Genomic DNA, 25,185 nt, shown 5'->3' on the forward strand with positions numbered 1-25,185 from the left:
AAATCCTCACAGCAGCTTTAAATCACTCAAATTCTTAGACTGGGTGTCTGTGCAACTGTTTCACAACGTTTATCTGTGGAAATATAGTAAGATAGTCATATAGTAAGCATCACTGTTTCATGAATAGATGGTTGTAAAATGTGATTTTGGATACAGAACAGTTTTGTTCCTATTTTGTGTAGCAGGGAAATGTTTAAAAAAAATGTTTTTTATTGTATTAAAGCATGTAAAAACTGTAAGTCAGAAACTGCTAGTCTGTTGCCTGTGAGAAAAATGGTATATAAGCGTAGGTGCAGAACTGATGTATCACAATTACATAAAGAATATAAGAGCTTCACATCTGGGTTAAATAGCAACTGTGCAGTTCTTGCCAGGCATGCAGGCTAAACTGTGCACATTATAGCTAATGAATCAAAACGTACCACAAATGAAAATCTTCATTCCTCTGGATTCTTGAGATGCATCGATTCAAGAACGACAGCCAGGAGGAAATAAAAACAGTGACGATGCTGGAGATAAAGATCCACTGCATGGAAATTCAGCGCAGGTAGGCCTAGAGAAATCATAAAACCTTAAAAGTCTTTTGCCTGTCCTTGGCTGACACACACCTCTTGTTGCTTATTACAACACAAATTGTAAGGGGAGTCGGTAACCAAATAAAGAAGGGGAAAGTGTCACACTTCTTTTGGTTGGGTCACTGAACACACACCTGACAATGCTATAGAAGAGAACCAGTCAACCTTGAAGAGTTGCACCATTTCTTGCCACGGTTACTATGCTCTAGTACGTGTGTTAATGAATTATGTATATTGATAGATTCCCAACAGAAGCTGGAGGATGGGCTTTTTTTTTTTTTTCCATGAGAATAAACAAGACAAATTATACACCGTGGAAGCGTGCAGCCAGTCTATGAATAGAAGCGAGTGAGGTTGTTATTGCCCCGGGATGTGGTTGCATCTTTACAGGTTGGACTGTGATCTTCTCTTGTCTCTACATTGTATCCAACACATCTCCAGAGTTCTTAAGGGACCCCCTTAATCTCTAAAAAGCAGGGGTGCATCTCATGAAAGGTGTGTGTGTGGGGAGGGGGGGGACTTTTATGAGGCCCCCCCCAAAAGGATTCATTTAAGATTGGAGACATCATACTTTTAATTTATCTGTTTCCGGAACAAAATCGAGACCCCCCCCCCCCCCCCCCCCCCCCCCCCGAGGAGCAGGGATCTCAAATTGGAGCTCCAAAAATGAAATCAAATGCATTGTAAAAAGTGAGTGTCGCCTGCTAGTCAGTCCCCCCTAAAAGCCTTCACAGGAAATCAATAGTGGTCTCCGTAAGACTTAATCTGGGATCCACACTACTACCGTGGCAGGCGGCCAGCTGAGTGATGTGTGCGGTTTAAACGGCCCCCGCATCCTGCCCGCTTATCTGTAGGTGTCCCGATGATCAGCTCCGCTCTCGACTCATTTTGTCTGACCATTTCTTTTTCTTTTTTCTGCTGTATCCCAGCCCTCCTCCATTCCCTTCCACCTCTTCCTCACCCCCCCCCCCCTCCCTCCCTCTCTCTCTCTCTCTCTCTCTCTCTCTCTCTCCTCTCTAAGTTCGATGTGATCGGCTCTGGGCCCTGCCGTGAGTTCTCGGTGCGGGCGACAGCGCTGCTGAACATGGCGTCAGACGGGATGATTTTAACGAACCACGACCACCAAATCCGGGTTGGAGTCCTGACAGGTAAACGCAGCTATACCCGACGGCTCTTTCACATTTCGCTCACATTTCCGTGAATCCAATCCCGCCGCTTGGCTCTTCATACATGTCGGCTGCTTTTTTTTTTTCAGCGGCGGCGGCGTTTCTCGGTCTCTTGGTGTGTGTGTGTGTTTGTGTGTGTGTGTGTGTGTGTGTGTGTGTGTGTGTGTGTGTGTTTGTGTGTGTGTGTGCAGCCTCTCTGATTTAAAGCCTTCCTTCACCGGGATGCATTTTGCCACATTACACCCGGTTTCTAATCTCCTTCCGCGGTCTGAAATGTGATCGCTGCATCGCTTCATGTAGATGCCTTGTCGAGCCGTTTTCCCCTGCTGCAAAAGAGGAGCTCAGTTTATGTGTATTGAATAATTCATGTCCCCCTATCTGCTTGTCAGAGCTGGAAATTACAGCTGACCGTGTGTTGTGCGGCTGCTAAAGATGCCCGGGCCGATAGATTGCATTATTGACACCACAGCTGACCACAGCGATTTTTTGAAGTGTTGCTCACGACAGTTTGCTGAAGGTGGATGTGGTGGTGGTGGGTGATGATGATGATGATGAGCGCATTCTTGGCCTATTAAGATGATGTCAGAAAAAAAATGAGAGAACTGCGCGCAGACTTTGGATGTGGCATTCTTTTTTTGTGAATGACAGTGCCGGTGTTTGAGTAAGGCTATACATGATGACACATGATTGCGGCTCTTGCTTGGATCGGCTCGGCTCGGCTCGGCGTGGCTGCACTCACACATACAGACATGTACACACACACACACACACACACACACTACACACGCACACACGCGCGCGGGTAAATCCTCCTGACATTCCTCCAAAGGCGAAGAGATGACAGCGCGTCTCTCGCCGCTCCAGACGTTATGTGCCTTGGATGCGATGTGCGGCTGTGAAGCAGCGGATGGTGTTAGATCTGGCCTTCATTTTTCTGTGTGTGTGAATGTGTGTGTGTGTGTTTGTGTGTGTATGTGTGTGTGTCTATGCATGTGTGTGTGTGTAGCTTAATGCTTTGTCATGTTTCTGATCGTCGAGGCGAATCCAGCGGTGGTTGCCATGATCGGAAAGTAAATGAAACACTTTTTTTTTTTTTTCTTTTTTTTTTGGAGGAGGGAGGGCGGTGATGATGGAGGTGTTGGGGTGGATGCATGATAAAGGCTGTCCAGAGGAATACCCCACTCCCTCCTTTCCCCCCTCCTCTCTCTCTCTCTCTCTCTCTCTCTCTCTCTCTCTCTCTCTGTCCATCCTGTGTGTGAGGCTCGCTCGATCAATATTTCATGAAAGCCATGATCTCACACATACGGTATTCCTCTGTATGGAAAACCCAGCACTAAGGAGGCGCTGGAAGAAGGAAGAGGTGGCGTGCGATGAAGGAGTGACTGCACAGATAGACTATCTCCTGAAATCTGCCAGGGAAACCCCCATCACCAACCAAACAACAGCAACACCACAACCACCCGTCGCCCTCCTCTCCTTCTCCTCCATCCCTCCTCCTCCTTCCTCTGCTACACTCCTTCGCGCTAGAGAGAGGTAGAGCGCTGTCCGTGGTGCTGAAATCCAGCGTCACTCACAAATCAGTGCGGTACTGACCCCACCACAGTAAATACTGCATCAGATAGAAACACCAAGGGAGGTAGAGGAGGAAATACCTACCTCAAGATACTTTTTTCCCCCCTCCTCTTTATCACCATATTTGAGAGCTGAAATTAGTGTCTGATGAGTCATTTGTAGGTACATGTGTAAGACCGTGGTCAGGGTTGGATGTTTTTCAGGGTTTTATTTTGGTTTTTTCAACAAGCAGAGGTCCGGCCACATCAGAGGGGGTTCATTCCTCTGAGTGTCATCCGAATCCCAATGTGTAATCTCTCCGTGCTGTGTAGACAATTCCTGCACATTGAGGCAACAGACAGGCTTATATTTGTTCATGTTCTATATAAATGTGTGTGGTTGGAGTTATAGACGGCTAGCTGTATTAGAAAGAAAAACTGAAAAAAGGAAAGAAATCTGTCCCTGGTGGCTTTAAGATGATTGACCCTTAGCCAGCTGAACTCATGTCAGTTTTTGCCCGTTTCATCACTATTTTGGTGGCTGAAATATGTGAATAAGGAGACACAACAGCTTTGGTTTGGATTTTTTTTTGTATAGCCATGTGGAGGTTAATGCCATATTAGAAGGGTTAAATTCTCATTGTGTCATCAGAATCCCTCTCTGTCTTCCCAACGTGCAATCTAGCGGTGTAGTGTTGACAATTCCTGAGGCATACAACAAACAAACAAACGTATTTGTCTTGTTCATGTATTTGTGTGTTTGGAGTAGGACGAACCTGCCCTGTCATGGAAAGAAAAACCAAAAAAAAAGGGGGAAAAGAAATCGTTGCACGGCGGCTTTAAGTTGCCAGGTTTTTGCTTGACCCTTAACCTTTTAAGAATTTAATCGTAGCAGGATTACTCATGGCACTCGTGTGATATTATTTTTTCGTGACGTGATGTGTTTTGACAGCCGAAAGCTCCCCTGCTGTGCTGCCATGAGGATGCAACGCTCCAGATAGTCAGGTTGGCTCCATCTCTCCCTCTCTTAAAATGCAGAACCTTTAGTTGCCACACCTCAGTCTTCTGCATCCACCAGTGTTCGTGCAGCAAGCTTGATGTGTGAGCAGAATGCTAATAGAGGCTGGAGCAGTGCTCAATCTCCCTCCTTCCTGTGGGGGTCAAAGGTCAGCAGTCCACTCCTGCATTCAGTCCAGGGGGTGGATGAGACCTTGGCTCCACTCTCCTCCATCACTTAGCCCCACATCTCTCTAGACAGGTGACAGAGCCCAGGGGACGTCTCTGTTTAGACCCTGGACACACGGAGCAGGGAGGTGAGACTGACGTGACTGTGTGTGTGTGTGTGTGTGTGTGTGTGTGTGTGCATGTGTGAAATAATCCTTTTCTTGGGATGCTTGAAAAAGAGGCGGGGTTTATCTACAAGGCAAGGGAGGAGGTAGAAATCTTGAAACAGGATAATTGGGGTGAGCGTGCTGTCACTTGTCAGAGATGTCACACTAAATGTGACCTTTGTTAGAAGTAGATGAAAGCTCCTCCTGCTGTGCTCTGCCTGTTGTGAAGTGTGTGTGTTTTATTTTTTTCCCTCTCTACCTGTGTGTGGGTATTTATCACGAGTGCCCTGTAACTATCTGCCTTTTTTTTAATTTCTTCTTCCTGTTGAGTTTTAATTGTCCTGAGTTTCTCTCTCCCTGGGCCTGCCTCGGGGTCCTTGCGCTCAGGTATACACACACGCACTGCAGCTTAATATGCGTGCATTAGTTACTAAGTATATGTGTGCATGGACACAGATGTAAATTTGGCCTCGCATTTGTGACCAAACAACAAAGTCTTTTAAAGATAAATTGCTGCTAGACATTTACTGCCTTGCAGAAATAATAGTTTAATAATATGATGATCCATATTTAGCAACATATTAAACTCCCAAACTGGGATTTCTTTAAAGAAATGATCAGGGGCGCGCTGGTGGCGCAATGTTTAGGGCGCGCGTCCCATGTGTTGAGGCTCTCGTCTCGAGCGGCAGGCCCGGGTTTGCTTCCACCCGTGGCCTCTTTCCGCATGTCATTCCCCGCTTTCTCCCTGGTTTCCGGCTCTATCCACTGTCCTATCTCTGCATTAAAGGCACAAAAAGCCCAAAAAAGAAATCTTTAAAAAAAAAAAAAAAAAAAGAAATGATCAAACCTGTATGACATTAGAACCAGCATGTAATATACCAAATGTTGGACTCACATATGTATGTTTTTTTTTGTATTTGTTAGCATGCACCTGCTTTCTGTGTGTACCTTGCCGTATGTGCACATGCATGTGACTCTCTGCTTTTTTTCTACAAGAACACTGATAGTGAGCTCTGGCTGGAAACCCCTAGCGTAGCAAATCGTCCCAACCCCAAATATAGCTATGGTTTATGCGTACCGCCCATGATCACTCACACAGGAACAGAAAGAGAAAGAGAAGGTCCTGCAAAGAGCGTTTGATCTGCATAACCCCGGTGTGTATTTATATGACCATACAGTTTTATTATACTGCAGCCTTCTCCATGCACGGGCCACAGATGCTCTAGGATGTGTGTTGCTTCACAGCCGATAGAAAGCCCCATTGCTGTCGGTTGCTGACATGTGTGTTAACTCCAGCCCTTCCTCATAGAGATGTGGACACACACTCAGTTTTCAATAAGGAGCCAGGGCAGCAAAAGGTCAACCCTGCGACAGACAGCAAACATTTTTACCCCTTTCTATCTCTCTCTCTCTGTCTTCATTTTCTTCTCCTAATTTTCCATCTCCCTCGATTGTTACAAAAGATACGAGTTCAGACATGTGTGGGCGGCTTTCTAAACTTGCATGTCTATCAGAAAGACATGAATTAACTGGCAGACAGGCTTCCCAAAAACAACCACATTTGGATCCATCTCCCAAAACGTCTGTTTAGTTGGATTAAATCTGCGACTCCCAACAGAGCAGAGTGGGAGCTTTTATTTTGGCGGGGTATGGGCGGACATTTTTTTAAACGTGGCGTGCACTTCTTTTTTTTTTTGGAGTGCCTCAGAAAGTGGGAAGGGAAAACATATTGGGAGAAGAACAAAAACATTTTCATTACATTAATATGTCTAAAACACATGTTGACAGCAGCTCATAATGAAAGTAAACATGCTAAAAGTAAGAACAAAATGTGACTTCCAAAGCTTAAGATGTGAATTCGTAGTCCTTGAATGTGTTTGTGTGAGTTCCCCTTTTGAATCACTGCGGGTAAACGTGCATGTGTGGTTTTGCGGACATGTATATGTGCCTCCTTGTGGGTGTGTACTTGTCTGGCTGCAGATGGGATAATAACTATTTAATCTGCTTTTCCACATAATTTAATCTCTGGAGGTTGTCCCAAACTCACCTTAGCAGCTCAGGCGCTAAAGAGGCTAAGTACAGAAGCAGAAGTCAAGTCAGCAAGAAGCGCCGCAGCATGCCAGAGCACCTTGACCGAAAAACTAGGAGACGCCGTGATCTGACAGCGCATGGCGTGGGAGGCTGCCACATTATGGAGCAATCTCCTCTCGCTGTGTCTTCCTGAATGACTCAATCTAGCGTCTAGTCGATGTGGTTTTCACAATTAAAGAAAGATACAATCACAGTTGTAACACCATCAGACAGTGACATTCAGTGTGACATGAAGATATTTTGTCATTGTTGTGCTTTTTACATTAATGGAATCAGCGCAAATGTCAAAAATGCTTTTTCATAAGTATTACTTCAGGATTCTGAGCTAATTTGTTTGGACATTTCAGCAATTGCTATGAGCAATATTGATAGAAGATTTGATAAAAAAGCAATGATGCTTCCAACTTGGTTTATGCATTCACAACAGGCCATATTTGTAGGTGGGAAGTTGTTGAAGGATTATGTCCGTGTGTTGAACTCTAAATGGCCGACTCAGTTGCTTGCAGAGTGAAATGAAATGGAACAAGGGCTTGTCAGAAATTACTATTGTTTACGGACTACTTCTAAGATCATAACTGTTGTAGTTTGATAAAATGCAACCGTGCAAATAAATTATTCAAAGCACATTATTAATTTAAACTACCTAAATCTGGTTATGTTGTGAAACATTTCACTTCAGTCATTTCCTTCTTTTGCCTTAAGAGTTTTGCACGTGTAATGCATATTAGTGGTTTGTGTTCACTGGCTTGAACATTTGTTTCTTCTAATCGTACTTACAGTATTGTTCACCTAGAATGGATATGCAGAATCAGAAATATATTGGATATATATGTTTCATTGCCTTGGTAGCGGGAATCTCTGTATATAAAAGGCAAGTTCAGATGATGGAAAATGAAGCAAATGCAGAAGTGGACAGTAGATCCTCAATATCCACTTCATGATGGCTGCAAAAGCCATGGAATCCCCATTAAGTCCTATTTTAAAATGCCCATTTTTACAGCAGAAATAAATATGTTAACAGCCTTGTTCAAATAATGGTTTCGGTCTGAATGAGTAATTTCTTTATTGGTGAAAAACTGATAAGAGGTTAAATGAAGATGAAGGAAGTTTGAAAAACTTGTTATTTTAATGCTATTTAGGCTAATAGTCGTGCATAATTTGGGGCGTGGTTGATTTGACTGACAGGTGAGCGCATTGTAGCTTAGCCAGGAAGCTAAACGCTCGCCTTCACTCTACCTCTTTGCCTGTAAGCAGATTGATTGAAAGTTATTTTGAGATGGCATGTTTGATACGGCGACCAACATTGTTCAACTTCAAAAGCCCTTTTCTGAATCCGGTGGGTGATGCTACTGAGATTATACGTCCATGTTCTTATACAGTCTATGGTTTCACCCAATGAGCTCCTTATTGTTGGAAAAAAAAAAAATGAAAAAATGAAAAAATGAATGCTGATCAAAAATGTATTTTTGTTTTTGGTGCATTAAAATAGACGTAAAAATAAAATTAAAGAAACTTTGAAAATATCAAACAATATTAAATGAAATGGTTAGATTATATCGATTTTCACATAAAGTGTGAATGAGCTGAAAGCAGCCCAAAGACTATTAAAGCTAACTGAGGTTTTGATAAGAGCGTAGTGCTGATGGCATTTGAAACTGTGATAGAATAAAACAAAGTTACCTCAAAAACCTTTCTCCTTTCACTCAGTAGTAGCATAGGTAATACGTTTTGTCACATATTGTCTACATTTGGCCAAATATCCAATGAGAGTGACAAAAATACACCATCCGACTATAAAGCAGACCCTGAAATGGGCTTCAAATGAATGCTATTTTGAACTTGTAAAAAAAAAAAAAGAGAAAAAAAGATGTCGCCTTTAAGATCAGATAGAAATTGCTTGTTCAAAGGGAACTTCAGTTTTAAATGTACCAGAGCCTCAATGAAATGCCTTAGGACCACTCAGCCCACCTGCACATTATGTGAAGTCTTTGCTAACTCCCTGATGGCCGCTAGCCTGTCTGTGTGCTCCCATTAGCATCACAACGCTATTATTCATCCTCTCCATTTTAGCCTCTGTTGACTCCGAGACAGACAAACGTAACATCCTGCCATAGCTTACATCATGCCCGCATAACAAAATACACAAAATAGATGTTAACATTCGGTTCACTGGTGGTATAAAGATACGTGGTCTGGATGGGAATCAGAGAGCCCCAGGCGTGTGTCTACCCACTAGCATGAGTTTATTCCTTCTTTTTTTTTCCTGCTTTGACCCAAGTCTCTGTGTCTGTCTGTGGCTGAATCATCTCTAAGCTGCTACTGGGGTGTTCCCTTGCAACAATATGTGGGCATCTGTTCAACAATATGCTAGTTTGAGAGGGATACACTTGGAGCAGAGGAAAACGCACACATGAATTGGGTTTATGCTAGTTCCTGTTTTGTATTTCTCACCAAATTCAGATTTTTCTTTTTTTAAACAATGAGCCAAATGTGTGGGACTGTTTTGTACAGACTTGTATTATTGTCGCCAGTATTGACCTTGACACGTTTGCATCGAGAAGTGGAAACATTTTTAACATTGTCATCCCAAAAGCCTTAAACACAAAATGTTAGGATTTGAGCAGAAGAAATACATCCAGAAAATTGGACTTCCACTTGTTTATTCTTCATATTTCTCATCAAATTCAAATAGTTTTTGTCATCATCATGAAGCCAAATGTGAGGGACTTTTTTTCAGGATTGTGACCTTGACATGCTTGCACTACAACAACAGAAATATTTCCCAATCCCAATGACCTTAGAGACAAAAAGCTTTGTACAAGAATAAGGAAGCACCTGGATGGTTTGCGTGATCACTTGGATTAGAAATATATTTGTTCTCTTTGTTTGCATGTGGTCGAACAAGGATTTATCTTTGGTTTTGGGTGGGGCTCGTACTGTAGCAGTACTTACCACGGACTGACCCTCTTGCCTGTTATTTCTCTCTCTCTGCATCACACATGCACACACACACACACACAGCTGTGTGACAGTGGACAGCAGTAAGGCAGGACCAGAATAGACAACACGGGGGCAGCGACACAAACACAGAATGTGAATTAAGTCTTCTCTGCAAAGGAATTATTTTCGGCATCGAGTAGTGGGGAGTGTGTGAGACTCTCCTCCCCTTTTGCACACACCCCTCTCTCTCCTGCTTTCTTTCTGCCCAAAGAAATAATCCTCCCATACTGTAAATACTCCTTAAATGTGATGCTGGTAAGAACAAGAGGCAGACAGTATTTGACTAATGAGGAGCTGCGTCTCCTCCACTCTCGTAAGCTCTCGTCGTCTCTCCAGAGAAGAGCTCCATCGGGGCTGCCTGGTATTCCCAGACTGGATGCGTAGGTGTAGGAGAGTTGGTCGGTTCCCACTCCCTCCAGGCCCAAAGCACTGTAACAGTCTGTCATTCATTTGAGGTGATAATCACAGAAAGCTCGCTGAGCCAAAAAAAAAAAAAAAAATACGAGGGAGCTTGCGTTCAATATTTTTGGGAGTAAGCAAAAGACCTAAAAGGATTGTGGTGTTTTTCTGTGTACGCACCTCTCCTGTTGATCTGACAGAAAAACAGCCACGTAGGGCTTGGAGCCATTGTTTCCTTTACTTCAGTACGGTGATAAACAGGAAAGACTTTTCTGGAAGGAGTAGCAACACCTTCCAGTACGTGTTTGATATTTAGTGAGGAGATGCCCAATCCCTTTAATTTCATATTATGTGCAACCAACCAGGTGAATTTCCTTGTACATCCCAAAATCTTAAGAAATGTTGCAGTATTGTGGATTATATGCTATTTTTAACTGTCGATTTTGAAAGTTTTTGATGCTTTTTCGGTTAATTTTAAAGATAGTTTGTGACTGTATCACACTGCTGCGGTCTAACGACCATTTGTGCAGCTAGCTTTTACCTTTTTTAATAGCATAATCAAACTATGCGCTTTTAGCATACATACACTAGCTAGCATATGCGACTGAAATTACTGAATGCCTGCACACGCACACACACTTCTTAACATAAGTCTTTACAACCTGGTTAGCCAAACCTGCTGTTAGCTGACAAGCAGTAGTCATTTTAACTCTCTTTCCATGTCAAGACCGGATGTGTTCAGGTATAGTTCTGCTGTGTTTCATGCATGTTTTGTCAGCACTCAGCGCCCACTACACCAAAATTGTACTCATGCTTGAATAACACAAGAAATTGTAATTAAACATAAAAAAATATTTGCTTCAAGTCACAGTTTTGAAGGTAAAGTGCAAGTTAGTCATTACACCAAACAAGTACACAGCTTGGTAGTTCAACGTGACTCTGGTCTTGACAAGTCTTTCTTCATGGGACTTTGTCAGGAATAGAATAAATAGAATAGATTATGGCAAGGAGCTCTTATGTGGATTTATATTGTGCATTTTCAAAATCTCTTATTTCTTAAAGTTGGAAGATATCTGTTTAAAGTTTTAATGCTGGTTCCCTTTGTTAATACATTGATATCAATTCATTTCTTGACTTTTGGAGATGTATTCAAACTTTCAGCTACTGGAGCTGAGATGATTCAAGGAACCTTTTGCTCTTAAGATAGAAGACACTTCCTGGTTTTCTGCACTGGTTCAGTATTTCACACTTCCCTGAGAGACAGCAATTGTGTCCTCCCCTCCTCCTCGCTTGTGCCGCGATAACCTGAGCGGAGAAGAGGCCGCTGAGTGATGGCGATGGAGATCCAGATAAAAGATACAGCTGTGGGTTTTAACTGATGAGTCACTCTTGTAGTCCGCAGCCACTGGATCTAGTGTCCCGGCTTGAGGTGTTAATTAAGGACAGAGGAAGTCGAGGATTCAGGAGGGACAAGGAAGAAAGGAGAAGAGAGAAATGGGGGGGAAAAAGTCAAGTCATTGATTCATCAGTGTCCCTCCTGTGTGCTGCCATGCCGCCTTACGTCTTTATCAGTCCTCATCTAATAGGTGTCTGAAACGTACACTTCTCTCATGTTTCACTCAGAGGGGAGGTCAGCTCGCCTGTATCCAGCATCCATCACTGTGCTGATGTGACCGGGAGCGCCTTATCGATAGCAGGGGCTAGCTCACAATGCTAATAATCTCAGCAGAACAATGTATAACCTGCTTCACCACTTTGAGCAACTGTAAAGTCAACACACACATTTTATGACTTTACATATTGCAAAAGTGTACAGAGTACACATCAGAGTTGATATTTCTGGTGGGCTGCTTAGTACGCCTAAGGTTTTACAGTTTTCTTGACAAGCTTTCATCCCATTCGAGAAGTAAAGTATTTCTAGATCAGATACATTGATCATGTTTTCTCTGCATTTGAGGGACAGCTTCATTTATTTTTCCTACTTTGATCTAATTCTGCTTTAGCCTGCTCATGACAACTACAGTAGTATACTATATCTATTAGGTTAAAATAGACCACCTAAACTGAAGAATGTGGGACACTTCATTCACAGTGATGTCCTGATAATAACCATTTTACTTTGCTATAGCTTTTGAATATAGTCAGACATATACTCTATAGTGGTTTCACATGAAGATGTGGATATCGGAGCAAAGATTTTGGCCTTAGGTGACGATCTGCGTTCTCTGAGTGCCACTAGTTTAATTAGACATATCTCTGTTTTTATAGTTCTTTGACTGATATAGGCATCATCAGATCCTCGGGGATTGTGGATTCACTAGATCATGGGTAGCACTACTCAACCATTGAAAACTGTTGTCTTTTTTCTGCTGTGGAGGAGCTTTGACAAGTCTGAAAAAAAAAAAGATCACTCACGCGACATCACATGGCGCTTGGAGCTTAATGAACTTACAGTGCTGGGAAAACCAAAAGATGCCTTTTAGTTCTAATTGGTCTGAAGCTCTTTTTTTCTGGAGTTTGAACCATAGGGACCAAAATCTTGAACAAAAAGTCAGCATTTACGTTCGTATACCTTTTTAATTCCAAAAACGTCTTCTCACCTTTTTTCCTCTCTTTTTTTTAATCCACTTTTTCTGAGCTTTACCGTAGAGGCTAAAAGTTGTTATCAAAAGTCGACATATGGTTTCTATATAGCAAGCATTCTTTTTTTATCTGACTGTAAGATGCTACTGCTGACTAACTGTTGATACTTATTTTAAACATCTTTTGTACACATTAATGTACTAAATAACTAACTTGTGAAAAACTGTCAGATTTTGACGCCCCATGGGCCACATTAGCTTTGACAGGAATAAGCAGTCGAGCGGAGGCCTTTTAGGGGAACTACTTCTAAGATCTTCCATGAATTGCCACAGCTATTAAAATCTCAGCTCAGTGTAAGAAGAGACAGGGAACTTCATTTATGTCAACATCACTCAGCTTTTCAGTATTTCGACATTTTGTTGTTGTTTGCCAAACAGAGAGAGAGAGCAAAGTGGAGTTTGAAGAGGGTCGGGTTGGAACACAAGAGACAGAAGAAACAGAGCGAGTCAAATGGAAGATAAGACAAGAAAATAAATTGCACTATCAGGCTGTTGCTTTTTTCCCAAAAATATGTGTTTGATTGCAAATTATAGCTTCACAAGTGTTAGTCAAAAATGTAAATAACACCCAACACCAAACGTTGTGGTTTGAAAACATCACACATTCTCACAGTAAGAACAAAGACGTGCGTTACCGTCAAGGTGGGAAACAAAGCTGTAGCAGTGTAGCTCTGTGTGACTTCTGGCCATCACCTTTGGCAAAGGCCCCTTCAGCTCTGTCCTGACACACTGCCAGGGTGTCCATTGGTTTGTTACTTCTTGAGACCCCTCGCCTTCTCGCCCTCCTTCCCCTCCATTCATTCCCCCCGAGGGCCACAAGACCGGACATGTCGAGGTGCGACGTGTTGATTGATGTGTGTGACACACGCTCCTGGGGAAACCACCACACTGTGTGGTGAGCGTCTGGGGATTATATTTTTGTAACAGATGCAAAGGTGACAAAGTGGGGGTGATGATTTTTTGGGAAATGTCCCAATTTGACTTATAATGTCGATGATGGTTCTAAATTGAAAAGGCTTTTCCCTGTTGTGTTACAGTTGCTATGGAGTGATTTTCAGTAGTTTAGTTCAGTGTTTCGCTAACTTTTCCTGTCACGCACCCCATTTGGAGGAGGTATATCTTTCATGCACATTTTTTTATGCATGGGTTGTTTTTTTTATGTTTAAAGAGGGGTCGGGACAGTTTACATGACGGACAAGCTCGCACCTGCTTCCGCACACTGAATGCACGCCAGAGTGAGAGAGCGCTGATATTCTGCACAGAATTAATTGCTAGTGTTTGACCTCACACAGATTTGTAAACTGTGCACAAATCCCTGTGCACAGTTTATGAAATTACTGGCCAAAGATTTACAAAGAGTACATCTTGTTGCCGCTTTAGGAGGAAATGTAACTCAACTGATGCACTACTAGCCCGGTTTTACACAAAGCTACAGTAGGTTACAGATTCAAACCTGCACACACCAGATGACACTTGTGATACCAACATGCTCTCTCTCACTAATCCCCTTAGCCTACTTAACTTTTCTTTTTCATTTCTGTTTCTTGGGATTTATTGAGTAGGATTATCTTTCAGTGGGATATATTTGATCGAGAACCTCTGACTTTAAAAAATAACATCTTAAACAAAAGGTATATCTGCATTTTTATATAATACTACAGTAAAGAAAATTAATTTGCCTGCTTGCAGATTGTATGTGCATTATATCACAAATCATTTCATATAAATTATGACTGAAACCGAGTCGTACAAGACTTGAAACTTAAGATATGAATAGAACATATTCGCTCTTCATTTTTTCACTTTTATGTCGCATTTATATCTCAGACCATCTCCCTTTTCACGCTAGTTATTTTTGTCCACGTCTCCGCGCCTTTTTCCCCCCCTCTCTTCTGTTCACCTTTTTTCGCTCTTTTAACTTTTTTTTTTTGTCCATCTTCGCTCAACTCACTCCATCTCCCTGGATAAACCAAGGAGCGAGGGGAGCATGTTCAGGTGAATAATGGAGGAGGGCAGCGTCTCCCTAACTAGGTGCCTTTGATAGCCGACCTCAGCCTCGGCCTCTGTGTGTAAGTGTGTGTGCGTGTGTGTGGTCAAGGTGTGCTTCCATTCTCCTCTATAATTCAACGTCATGGCTTTTTCCGTTTTTAACCACAAAACCCTTTCAGATTGCGGCACCTGGGAATCAATTGTTAATACACATCAGAGCCACACATGCTTGTCACATCCATGCGAGATCCGCTTTGATTGACATGACGTGACGTGCCTCGACGGCTTTGTTACCACTTTGCATCATTTATGCTCTTACAAAAGGGCATGACTGCTGTTTTTTTTTTGTTTTTTTTTCAACCTGAGCTCATGACTGTGTACGTTTTGAAAGAGTGAGTCAGTTGAGTAACCGGGCTTCTCACTCAATTTGCTCTGTTCTGCTTCACTTCCCTACCTGTTCCTTTCTATTCTGTCTTCACTTACTGTGGCAGCTGATTTATGGAGACAAATAAGTCTCAAAGCTGGTGACCCATGTATGGAATTCTATATTCAGAGTTTGCCGGCAGCACCTTATTGCTATATCTTACTGTTGATCTGAGGATTTGTCAAGATTGTCAATATTACTGCTGAATTTATTTGTCCATTTGTTATTAGTTTTTCTTTTAATCATTTTGTGCCAATTTAGCTTTTCTCTATCTCGCATGAGTGTAACTCAAATCTTTAAAGATCCTGCTTTGGATGTGTAGAAGCACATTTTGCTCTGTTGTCTGAATTAAGTAAGGGGCAATGTCTTTGAGGTGTTTATTTACAAGCTGCAATAGATGAAGAGGACAGAACTGTCTATATCATACTTTCGTATGAAACTAGGCCTGCGCAATATGAGAAAAATATGCAATGTGCAATAACATTGTTTGTGAATTTGATGACAATATGAAGTGATAGATATACAATTATTTAAGAGTTGTGACTTTTAGCTTGAAATCACAGTTGCTGTGTCTATTTCCTGTGCGTCATGTTTTACACGTTACCTGTATCCTTACTGTATCCTTTGTGAATCCAAAATAATCCAAACCCCTTCTTTCAACTGTAAAATGCCACCAATTCATTTGAATGCAGCTGATACTGAAGCAAGCTTGAGCTTCATCTGACACGTGTGAAAGAGCACTGAGTGCTTGTTAACATTAAGCTCGTCCTTATTTAATACAATAAATCCAGGCTTTTGCATCACGCTTATCACCAATGGTAGTTTTTTGATAACCACAAAATTGCAATTTGTTGCGCAGCTCTAAATGAAAATATGCAGAACACATAGTGTGTCCAAGTACAAGTCAGAATTTGAGAAGAGACAAGTGGAAATAGTTACTTGATTTGCTGTTTTGTGCATTGATAGGAAAACAATCTTCTCCTCTTCTGATCATTTGTTACTTCTGTGTCTAGTTTAATGCAAAAGTTGCAAAAAATGAACAGATTCCAGCAGACAAATTGTGAGGATTCGCTGCTGTCTTACAGTATATAAAAGGTAACCCTAAATCTTAAGTTGTTAACTTTTGGCCGACCAACTTCTTTCACTTTCATTTTGTTACTTTGGCTGGGAAACAACTCAATTGCATCAAGTCAATTGTGTATTATTGTAAGACCTGTATCCCATTATTTAATTGCTTAACAGAGAGAGATGACAAAATGACTTGAGACATGGATGAAATGACTTGAAACTGTGGTCCAGAGCAGGACTCAAACCAGAGACCATTGTGGTTCGTGGTTGGTGTTGCAACAGCGAGGCAGTGAGAACACCCCAAACACATTTGAAATAGAAACCAAGAAAATCACACAGCAGATTAAGCAATAATGAGAACAAGTGTTGGTTGCAGGCCTAAGGGATAGAGAGACGCATTTGTGATAACCATAATTTATTTACATGTATCCTTGTCAGTAGTAGTGAGACTTCTTTTTCTCCATACAAGTTAGTAAAAGTCGCAGGTTTTAAATTCCTAAACAGCATCACACTGAATCCAATCCCTGAAAAAGAAAAACCTCCCAGAATGCTCCAGGGGCTTGCCTCCTGGTTTCCCCTGCACTGACTTGTATGTGTTTGTGTGTATCAGTGGAGTAAGTGATGAGATGTGTGAAATATGGCAAGTGGAGCACTCTATTAGACCCCCACCACCACCACCACTTCCGCCTGCAGGCCTCCTTCTGCTCCAACATACAGAGGCAGCGACAGACTGAGACGTCACAGAAGATGTGCTGATGTGTTAATGGGTCTCAGTTTAATGTTACGGGGAGTTTTTGTTAGAAAACATAATGGCCTTTTGTTAATATAAAAGTCCAAACAAGAAGAGGAGAAGCTGGAACTCCACACTGCATTAACCTCAACCAGCATTAGCCTTGAGAAGAAGGACACGCTTCCAACGGTGCGTGCGTGCGTGCGTGTGCGCACATGTGAGCTCTGACAGTAGGAAGCTGCAATGTAATTGCTGGCACTGTCCAGAGGATTGAATGTAATGAAGGTAGCCGCTTACAGGCTGCTTCATTAGTACAGCGCGGCCCAGGGCACTCCCTGTGTGTGTGTGTGTGTGTGCATGTGTGTTTGTGTGGTGTGTTTGTGTGGTGTTTGTGTGTGTGTGTGTGTGCGTGTGTGTGTGCGTGTGCGTTTTTGGTTTGTGTGGGCATCTAGAACTCTGTATCCTGGGAAATAAGGGGAGTCCAATGGTTTGCACACACACAAATGTATTAGTAATCCACCACTCACACATTAACAAACACATCAACAAGCATTGGAAGTGTGTGGTGCGTGCTGATTTCAACTTGAACCCATATTAGTTCATCTGCCCGGAGTGTTTGATACTTTGAGTATGTCTTTCTCGACAGCATTACTTCCTGCATAAAGGCCTATTTGTTGTAGTTTTGAAGACTTTCTGAGTGTACGTATCTTATGGTTCAAGAGAGAGGCCAATATGGCTTTATCTTAATCCTTCATTATTTGGCCTACAGGAGGCGACTGCACTGGTAGCAAAAAAGAAGTCTGATTATATGACACAAGACCAGGAAAAGACCTTCTCTCTCACTCTTTATTTTCCTATATAAACATTTTGCAAATAACTTAATCATCTCAACTTCTAGTTTCACGTCTTCTCCACCACAGAATGATGTTATTTTGTGTTCTATATTCCAGTTTAACGTTAACTTGATGTTAAAGAGGATGATGCTTTAGGGCAAGGCTACCTGTAACTCACAAGAGGCTAGAATGGATATAAAAATGGATATAACAAAATATGGATTCAATTAACTAAAAAATTACAATGACTAAAATGTCAAATTCAAGGCTTCAAAACAGTGATCCCCAAACCAATGGATGACATCACGTCCATTTCATTAATTGGCATTCCTGACAAGAAAGGAAGAATTCATAGTGTAAAACACATGATATCTTTGGTTTCGCTATCAATTAATGATAACTTTTTAAACTGTCCATTGAGTCACTGGGCGTTTACAAGTATGTCATGATAAATCTAAACCCCAACCAAATCTTTTCATCAATTTAGCCACTGGCAGTTCTACTTGTACGACATCATCTGTATGCCAAATAAGCAGATATGCTGTCAGAACTCTTACAGATGTGGGCAGATGATGAACTGTATGTCACAACTTTCCAGTTATTGGGGCTACAGATGAGACAGTCAGAGTTATTTTAGCAGACTTGCCTCGGTTCATTCATGATTCGCTGTGCAAAGTATTTGGTATTGTCACTTTGACCAGATTTTTAGATTCAGATTAGCCTCTGTTGTCCACCCTGAGGAGAAATTTGTCTTGGCCATCTGAGAGTACACAGTGGGTGAAGCAACACCCATGTCTAATCAAGCTACAGTTAAAACCACTGCATGAAAAACCAGATTGTTGGCCCTGTAAATGCCTGGGAACTTGCATGATTCCTGTCAGTAAATAGCAGTTTCCCATGAGGGGTTAACCATGTGCCCTAGACACACGTATATATTCCAGACCATTCACTCAAAGAAGACTGCATTAGGCCCTACCAAGATGTTGTACTTTTTCTCAAAGGGAGCCGGTGTCTGCAAAGATATACTGAGGAAATCAACTATTATAGATGGTGTTGACCTTCAACAAACAGTAACAGAAAGTTCCTCCTCCTCTAAGAAGCCTTACCCTTAGTTTAAATGTCTCTTGTTTGTTACTGCATAGTTTCGGGTGCTGCAGAGTTCCGCTTTGCTTTGTTCCTCTGATTTCACAATGATTGCGGGCACAATATGCTAAAGCTGCAGCTGTGCTGATCGGGCTTTTGTCTCGGCTTTCAGAAGTGTGGCTGGCATGAAATGGGATTTGCGGGCCCGGGAGCTGGAGCTGGGGCTGGTCATGAGCAGGGCATGCGGTGGACCAGACAAGGCTGCCATCTTCGCCGCATGGGAACCAAGTGGAGATGCAGTTTAGATTCACTTTCCACTTAATGAACAATTTGTCACTTACAATATGGTAGTTTCTGCAGCTCCAGAGATTGACTTGACAGCTGCACCTCTTGAGAGGCGTTTGCATCAATCGGGGTTGGAAAGGCGCATTTGCCTTCACCATCAAACAAGTCCTCTGGTCAGCGAGGGTCAACTTTGATCAGAAAACCTGCTATCGATTCTGAGTGGCCATCTGCCAGCCTCACCTTGACCCTTAAGACGGACGGCAGTCAAACCGTAACCCCTGACCTCCATCTATCCACCTCTCTGCCTCTGTTCTTCCCTCCCTTCTATCCTTTCAGTGAGAGATCACAGAGTAGCAGGGAGATCGTTAAGCTTCCTCTATGAAGACCAATCAATACCTGATCTGATTAGACCTCAGCACATACGTTTCACTACAAACCCTAAAAGCCAGCAGATAAAAAAAAACATTACTAATGTTAGCCAATAGCTATCCATTTCAGCCCCCCTCCCGCAACCCTTTGTGGGGTTTTTTTTCATACTTGTCCAAGGATGCAAAACTGGAATCTGCAGCCAAGCTGTGGTAGTTCTGGCGCAGCCCTGGGTTTCCCTGCATCAGCAGCTTGTAAGGATGAAGGAGTAGGAGGAGGAGGAGGGGGAGGGGGAGGGGGAGAGACGAAGGGATGTGATGGCATAAGGGGAGAGAGGAGGGAAGCTTCTAAAGGGAAGAATCGGAAAAGTGCAGTGATATTGATGCCAGTGTAAGCACATTTCTATTGAAATCAATAGAGTTGCTCTCCAGCTCATTTTGGCTTCTAACAAGAGAACGGTACCTGGCTCACTAATGGAGCAGACATAGATAACACACACAGAAGGAGCTGAGCTAAAAAAAAAAAAAAAAAAGGAAAGAATGTGCCAGTTAGGTGTGAATTCATTTGTTTATTTGTATTTCTCTCAGTCTGGTACTTGTTATCTCTTGCATATGTTGTTTTCTTTGCTGCAGTCAAACCTGTCAAAATCAAAGGGTCAGTTCACACAAACTACAAAATGAAAGATCATTTTCTCACATAAATCTAGAGGCATCTGGGCATGCATAGAATTATTTTGATGCCCAGATTATTTTTTCTCATGAATCTCTTGCTGCCGCCTCCACATAGGGAACCTTTCTCTAAGGATTCAGATGGATAGAGGGTTTCATGTTAAATACGGCTTCCAGTATATAGAACCTGAAGTCACTAAATCCAATAAACCAAGACACCTTCAAAAACTTTAAAGTTATTTTCGGGGGCCAGCTTTGATTTGATAGGACATCTGAGGAGAGACAGCAAATGTTGGGAGGAGAGAGAAGTGGGATGATATGCAGCAGAGGGCCGCCGTCGGATTTGAACCCTTGGCCGCCGACGTGGACTGTAGACTCCGCACGACAATACAGCTTGGCTATCTGCCACCCCTACAAAACTTTATCAACTTATTTCTCTCCTCATTCCTGTTTATTAGAACATACCACTGCACACGATTATTCAACAACAAGTGAAAATAAAAGTAAGACAAAGATGTTTTATCATTGTAAAGAGATATCACTCTGTATGATCTCTTCACAACCATCATTATACTTTGATTGTAGTCGTTTAAGCACACCAAGTGAACGATCAAGAGTTACTGCGGCGAACTGTGCATCATGCAGAACATGTAAGAGCCACTGAACTTAACATCTCCTGCTACATTTCATCAGTATTTTCATCAGCATTTTGTTTCAACATGTAGCTTAGTTTATAAGCTTTGACGTTACAACATTTAATCATGCTTTTTTGTTCTGTAGGTTTCTGGTTTTTCATCCAGTGAAAGATAATACTTGATACTTCATGCATTTCAAGGTTGAGCTACTAAATAAAGAAATAGTTTTAGTACCACAATTTAGATTTGATTAATGTGATTAAACTCCAACACATAGTTTTCTGGAAAGGAAACAGTTTGATGCAACTTCTAATACTTTTTAACCACCATTGATTTTAATAAATGGTAAATGGTCTTGAGCTTATATAACACTTCTCTAGTCTTGACTACTCAAAGCGATTTTACACTGCATGTCACACCATTCACACCCATTCACACACTGATGGTTGTGGCCGCTTTGTAGTATCATCCATCAGAAGTAACTAATCCCATTCATACACCACCGCCTGAGCAGTGGGAGCAATTCGAGGTTAAGTGTCTTGCCCAAGGACACATCAGACATGCTGCCCAGCTGGGGATCGACGACTCTACCAACTGAGCCACAGCCGCCCCATAATACTATTGTACCAGCAATAGAGGAAAGCAAGAACATGTATGTTATTAGAATGTGCATAAACTTGTTTCTAAATCAATGCATATCTGTCCTATGGCTCACGGTCTTCCATATATAGCTTCAGCGTCCTTATAACCTGCGTGCTGCCCTTTTAAACAGTGCTTATTCTCAGCTTCACCACCGAGTGCTACTTTACCTGTAATGTGTGCTATTAGTTAAATGCTACCTCTATTTGTTTTCCCTATCTCGTACTGACAGATACTTCAAAGGCAAATAATATGGCTTTTACAGTAAACTGCACAGGTAAATGGCTGCACTGTACAGTTCTTGCACTTGTGTGTTTGGAAACAAATAACGTACATGTACTTTGTGTGTGTGTAAACAGCTGCTGGAAATGCCACAGCGAGCTGGCTTGCCGTAGGCCCTCTGCCATGGAAATGTCATGCTACATGTGGAGGAGAGCTGCATTATATACCTCATCCACTCACAGCTGCACACACACACACACACACACACACACACACACACACACACACACACACACACACACACACACACACACACTCCCTCTACTACTTACACACACGTGCACACTCCTGCCTGGCTATATGATAATGCCACAGCGAGCAACAGACACATTCATCAAGCCCGTTGTCATTAGAAACAAGCCTCATTATACTCACAGCCTGTGATTTATGATTAATATTTGCAAGGGGGTGTGGCAGATCCTCAAGCCACTCCAATCCATTGATTTCACTGAAGAAGAAAAAACAGGTGAGGGGGAGAGGGATGGGGGAAGAAGAGGAGTGTAAAGTGTGGAGGACGATGTTGAAGCTGCAGGGGCATTACGGTCATGGCGTGGGAAATGAGATGAAGGAGAAGGAAAAGTGAAAAAAAAAAAGAGGGTTGTACGGTGCCATAATCAAGGTCCCTGTATTCCCTTATGCTGTAAATTGTCTCTGAAACTTTTCTCTGTGGCTTCATTAGTAAGTGTCTTTTCAATATTTATGGCCCCGTTAATAAAACATCAATACGAGAGGCCCTTTATGTAGCGCTGGAGGCTGTTGGATGCTGCAGTCTTGGGCTTTGCGCTGATATTTAGATGATAAAGAGAGGGTCCAGGTGAGTGCTATGCGAAATGTGAAACGTGACGGAGAGTGGGCTGAGTGTGGGTCTGTCACGAAGTGTACACTGTGGAAAGTTTTTGGACATGCGCTGGAACAGTCAGGGAAGTTTAGTTCACATCTAGAGCTGAATAAAAATGTATTCTGTGCATTGATGCTGGTGATTGCTGTGGTGATTACTCAGTAGAGAAATAAATGTTAAAAAAATAAATTTTTTGTTTTCACAATATCGATTTTCCCTTAAATTCCTGTAATCAAATAACCTCCACACCTGTGGCCGGACGCCGGCTCTTAGACCCTGAAGCTGCCTTGAGCAAGACCATAGACTGTAAATATTAATGGATGAAGCCTGAGTTACGTCACCCATCTGTTACTGCAGGGGGCTTTGGCGGTCGCCATTCAGGAAATCCTGTCTCGCCCTAACTTTCAGTCAACCAAACAGAAGACTAAGATCTGGACAAACCGTGTCACTGTGGCCGCCTGACAATCAGCTCAACTACGTGCCTTATTGTGAATAACGCTTATCCTTCATAAAAATCAAAACCGATGAGTCATCAAAAATGTACCCCCATGTACAGTTTGTGCCGATCAAGATTTGCTAATCAGACCAATTTTGGTTTTTTTTGTACCAGGTTGTAAACATGTTCATTTCTGCTGTAAAAACAGTTTTTTTTTTTTTTGTTTGTTTTGTTTTTTAAATGGGGTGTGTAGCTGACTTCTGGTGCTTCTGCAGCCAGCCTCAAGCGGACTCTCGATGAACTGTAGGATTCTGTACTTCGTATTGGCTTCATTTTTTAACACCGGAGGTTGTAACTTAAGCGAGGCAGAAGGCAGTGATGGTCGATGAGATGACACAGATGACAGGGAAGCGAGTGAACATGACTAATATAAAGCGTTAAAAGAAAGAAATAATAGGTTTTTAAATTTTTTTTTATGGTTGTTACTTGTTTCACAGCTGTAACGTTCTAAAGGACTATATTACATTTGTCTGCAGATCCTCACAAACATGCAAGAAGGAGTTAGTTTTGTTTGTATTCTTCTCTTCATATTCATGCTGTGTGTGTTTGTGTCCCCGTCAGACCCACAGCTACACCGCCACGACAAAGACAGATGGTTTATATTCACGGGTTGGCAAGTACCGATGTTTGTAAAGTCCTTTTGGCGTCTCATTAAGATGTACAAGTTACGTTGGTGTCTGTTACAGACCAACACACAAGTGTTTTCATTCTTGTTTAGTCCTGTCATACAGAGTGTTTGCTGTGGGCTCTTAAGTACCGCACAATGACTGACACACAGAGATGTCCCAAACAGAGCAACATGATGAGAAAACCTGATATAGACACATGCACTATACAAGTTAACTGAGTTCTTCTCATTACTGTTTACCTGTGTTGGTCTACTGTTATTTGTTTGTGTTTAGGGACTTCTTTCTACCGTCATTGTGTGAAGGTTAAAAGCAAGAAAGTTCACAATTTTGGGTGCCAAGGGCTTTTTGTTGTTGCCATTATTTCAAAACAGGTATTGATAGTGTTTTTTTATTTCTAGTTTGATCATGAAGTATATAATTCTGTTTTTGTGAAAACCCTGGGTTCTATAAAATTGGAATGGAAAATCCAAATTCAATAGTTTTTGACTCAACAACAGCAAACTGCACCACTTTTAATTTTTCAGTCAATGATATAGAGGAATTACAAAGTATAGCGATAGACTGATCCTTACCAATACCCAGCCCTACTGTAGATAAGTTTGTTTGTTTGTGACGGTGGTACGTGTTTATAGGTGACGCTGACTTTGCTAAATGTGCTGATACTCTATTTGTGGTTTGGACTTTCAATAAATGAAGTTAGTTGGAGAATACTTGTTCTGTTATAAATACAACCATGGACCCAAATGCCTCTTTGAGCCTTTTCTTGTGTGTTGTTTGTGTATCTTCGTACCCATTTTTAGAGTCTCTGTGCAGTCTGAAAAGTTTTGGCCACACTCGTAAAAGGAGAGATTCCGTCCAAGTTAAATTGAAACAAACTTGGCCTCCTCATGCTTGCTTATGCAAGCCAAGGCAAAAACAGACGATTACATCCTTGGAAAAGTGATAAGATCCCATAGAGCAGCATGGAGACTAGTCTGCCAACTCCAGATAACTAATGAACTGTAATGGTGAAAAAGAACATTTATTAATACTAGGTATGACTGCAAAGCCCTTCGGCTGAATTTTTCTAGATAACATTTAAAAATAAATTGGTTATCTCAGCGATTCTATTTCAGATTGTTCACCTTTTTATGTATAACCCTCATCTACCTCTTTTTTGAACTCTCTATATGACAATAAAGGGGGAGGGGCATGGCACTTAGTTGAACTCTCTCCGTCCTGCATGGTTGCTCCCATCATCTCTCTCATCTTCCCTCCTCGTGTTCTCTTTTTCCCCTCTATTTTCTCTAACCCCCACCCCCCATCCCCCTTTGCATGTGTTATATTTATCCCCTCCTCTTTTGTTTTATTCTCCCCCTACCAGTCATTCCCCCTTTTACCTACTCCCTTTCCTCTCCAGCTCTCTTTATCTGCACTCCCTTCTTTTGCTCTCTGAGTATTCCCAAACGCAGCTTCCCCCGTCTCTC

At 42.0% G+C, this 25,185-nt stretch overlaps 1 protein-coding gene across 13 annotated transcripts in view; it reads left to right on the forward strand.

Annotated features, from left to right (window-relative positions):
* Window positions 1-1,565: 1,565 nt before the first annotated feature.
* The window catches only part of gphnb (gephyrin b), a 100,174-nt gene continuing 76,554 nt past the window's right edge, over window positions 1,566-25,185 (forward strand). For all 13 annotated transcript variants that reach the window (XM_020628116.3, XM_065963632.1, XM_065963633.1 and 10 more), the window contains exon 1: window positions 1,566-1,723. In XM_020628116.3, coding sequence (XP_020483772.1) covers window positions 1,660-1,723 — 64 coding nt within the window. In that variant the 5' untranslated portion in view covers window positions 1,566-1,659. The remainder of the gene's footprint in view (window positions 1,724-25,185) is intronic.

The sequence above is a fragment of the Labrus bergylta genome, chromosome 15, assembly GCF_963930695.1.
Source record: "Labrus bergylta chromosome 15, fLabBer1.1, whole genome shotgun sequence".
NCBI lineage: Eukaryota > Metazoa > Chordata > Actinopteri > Labriformes > Labridae > Labrus > Labrus bergylta.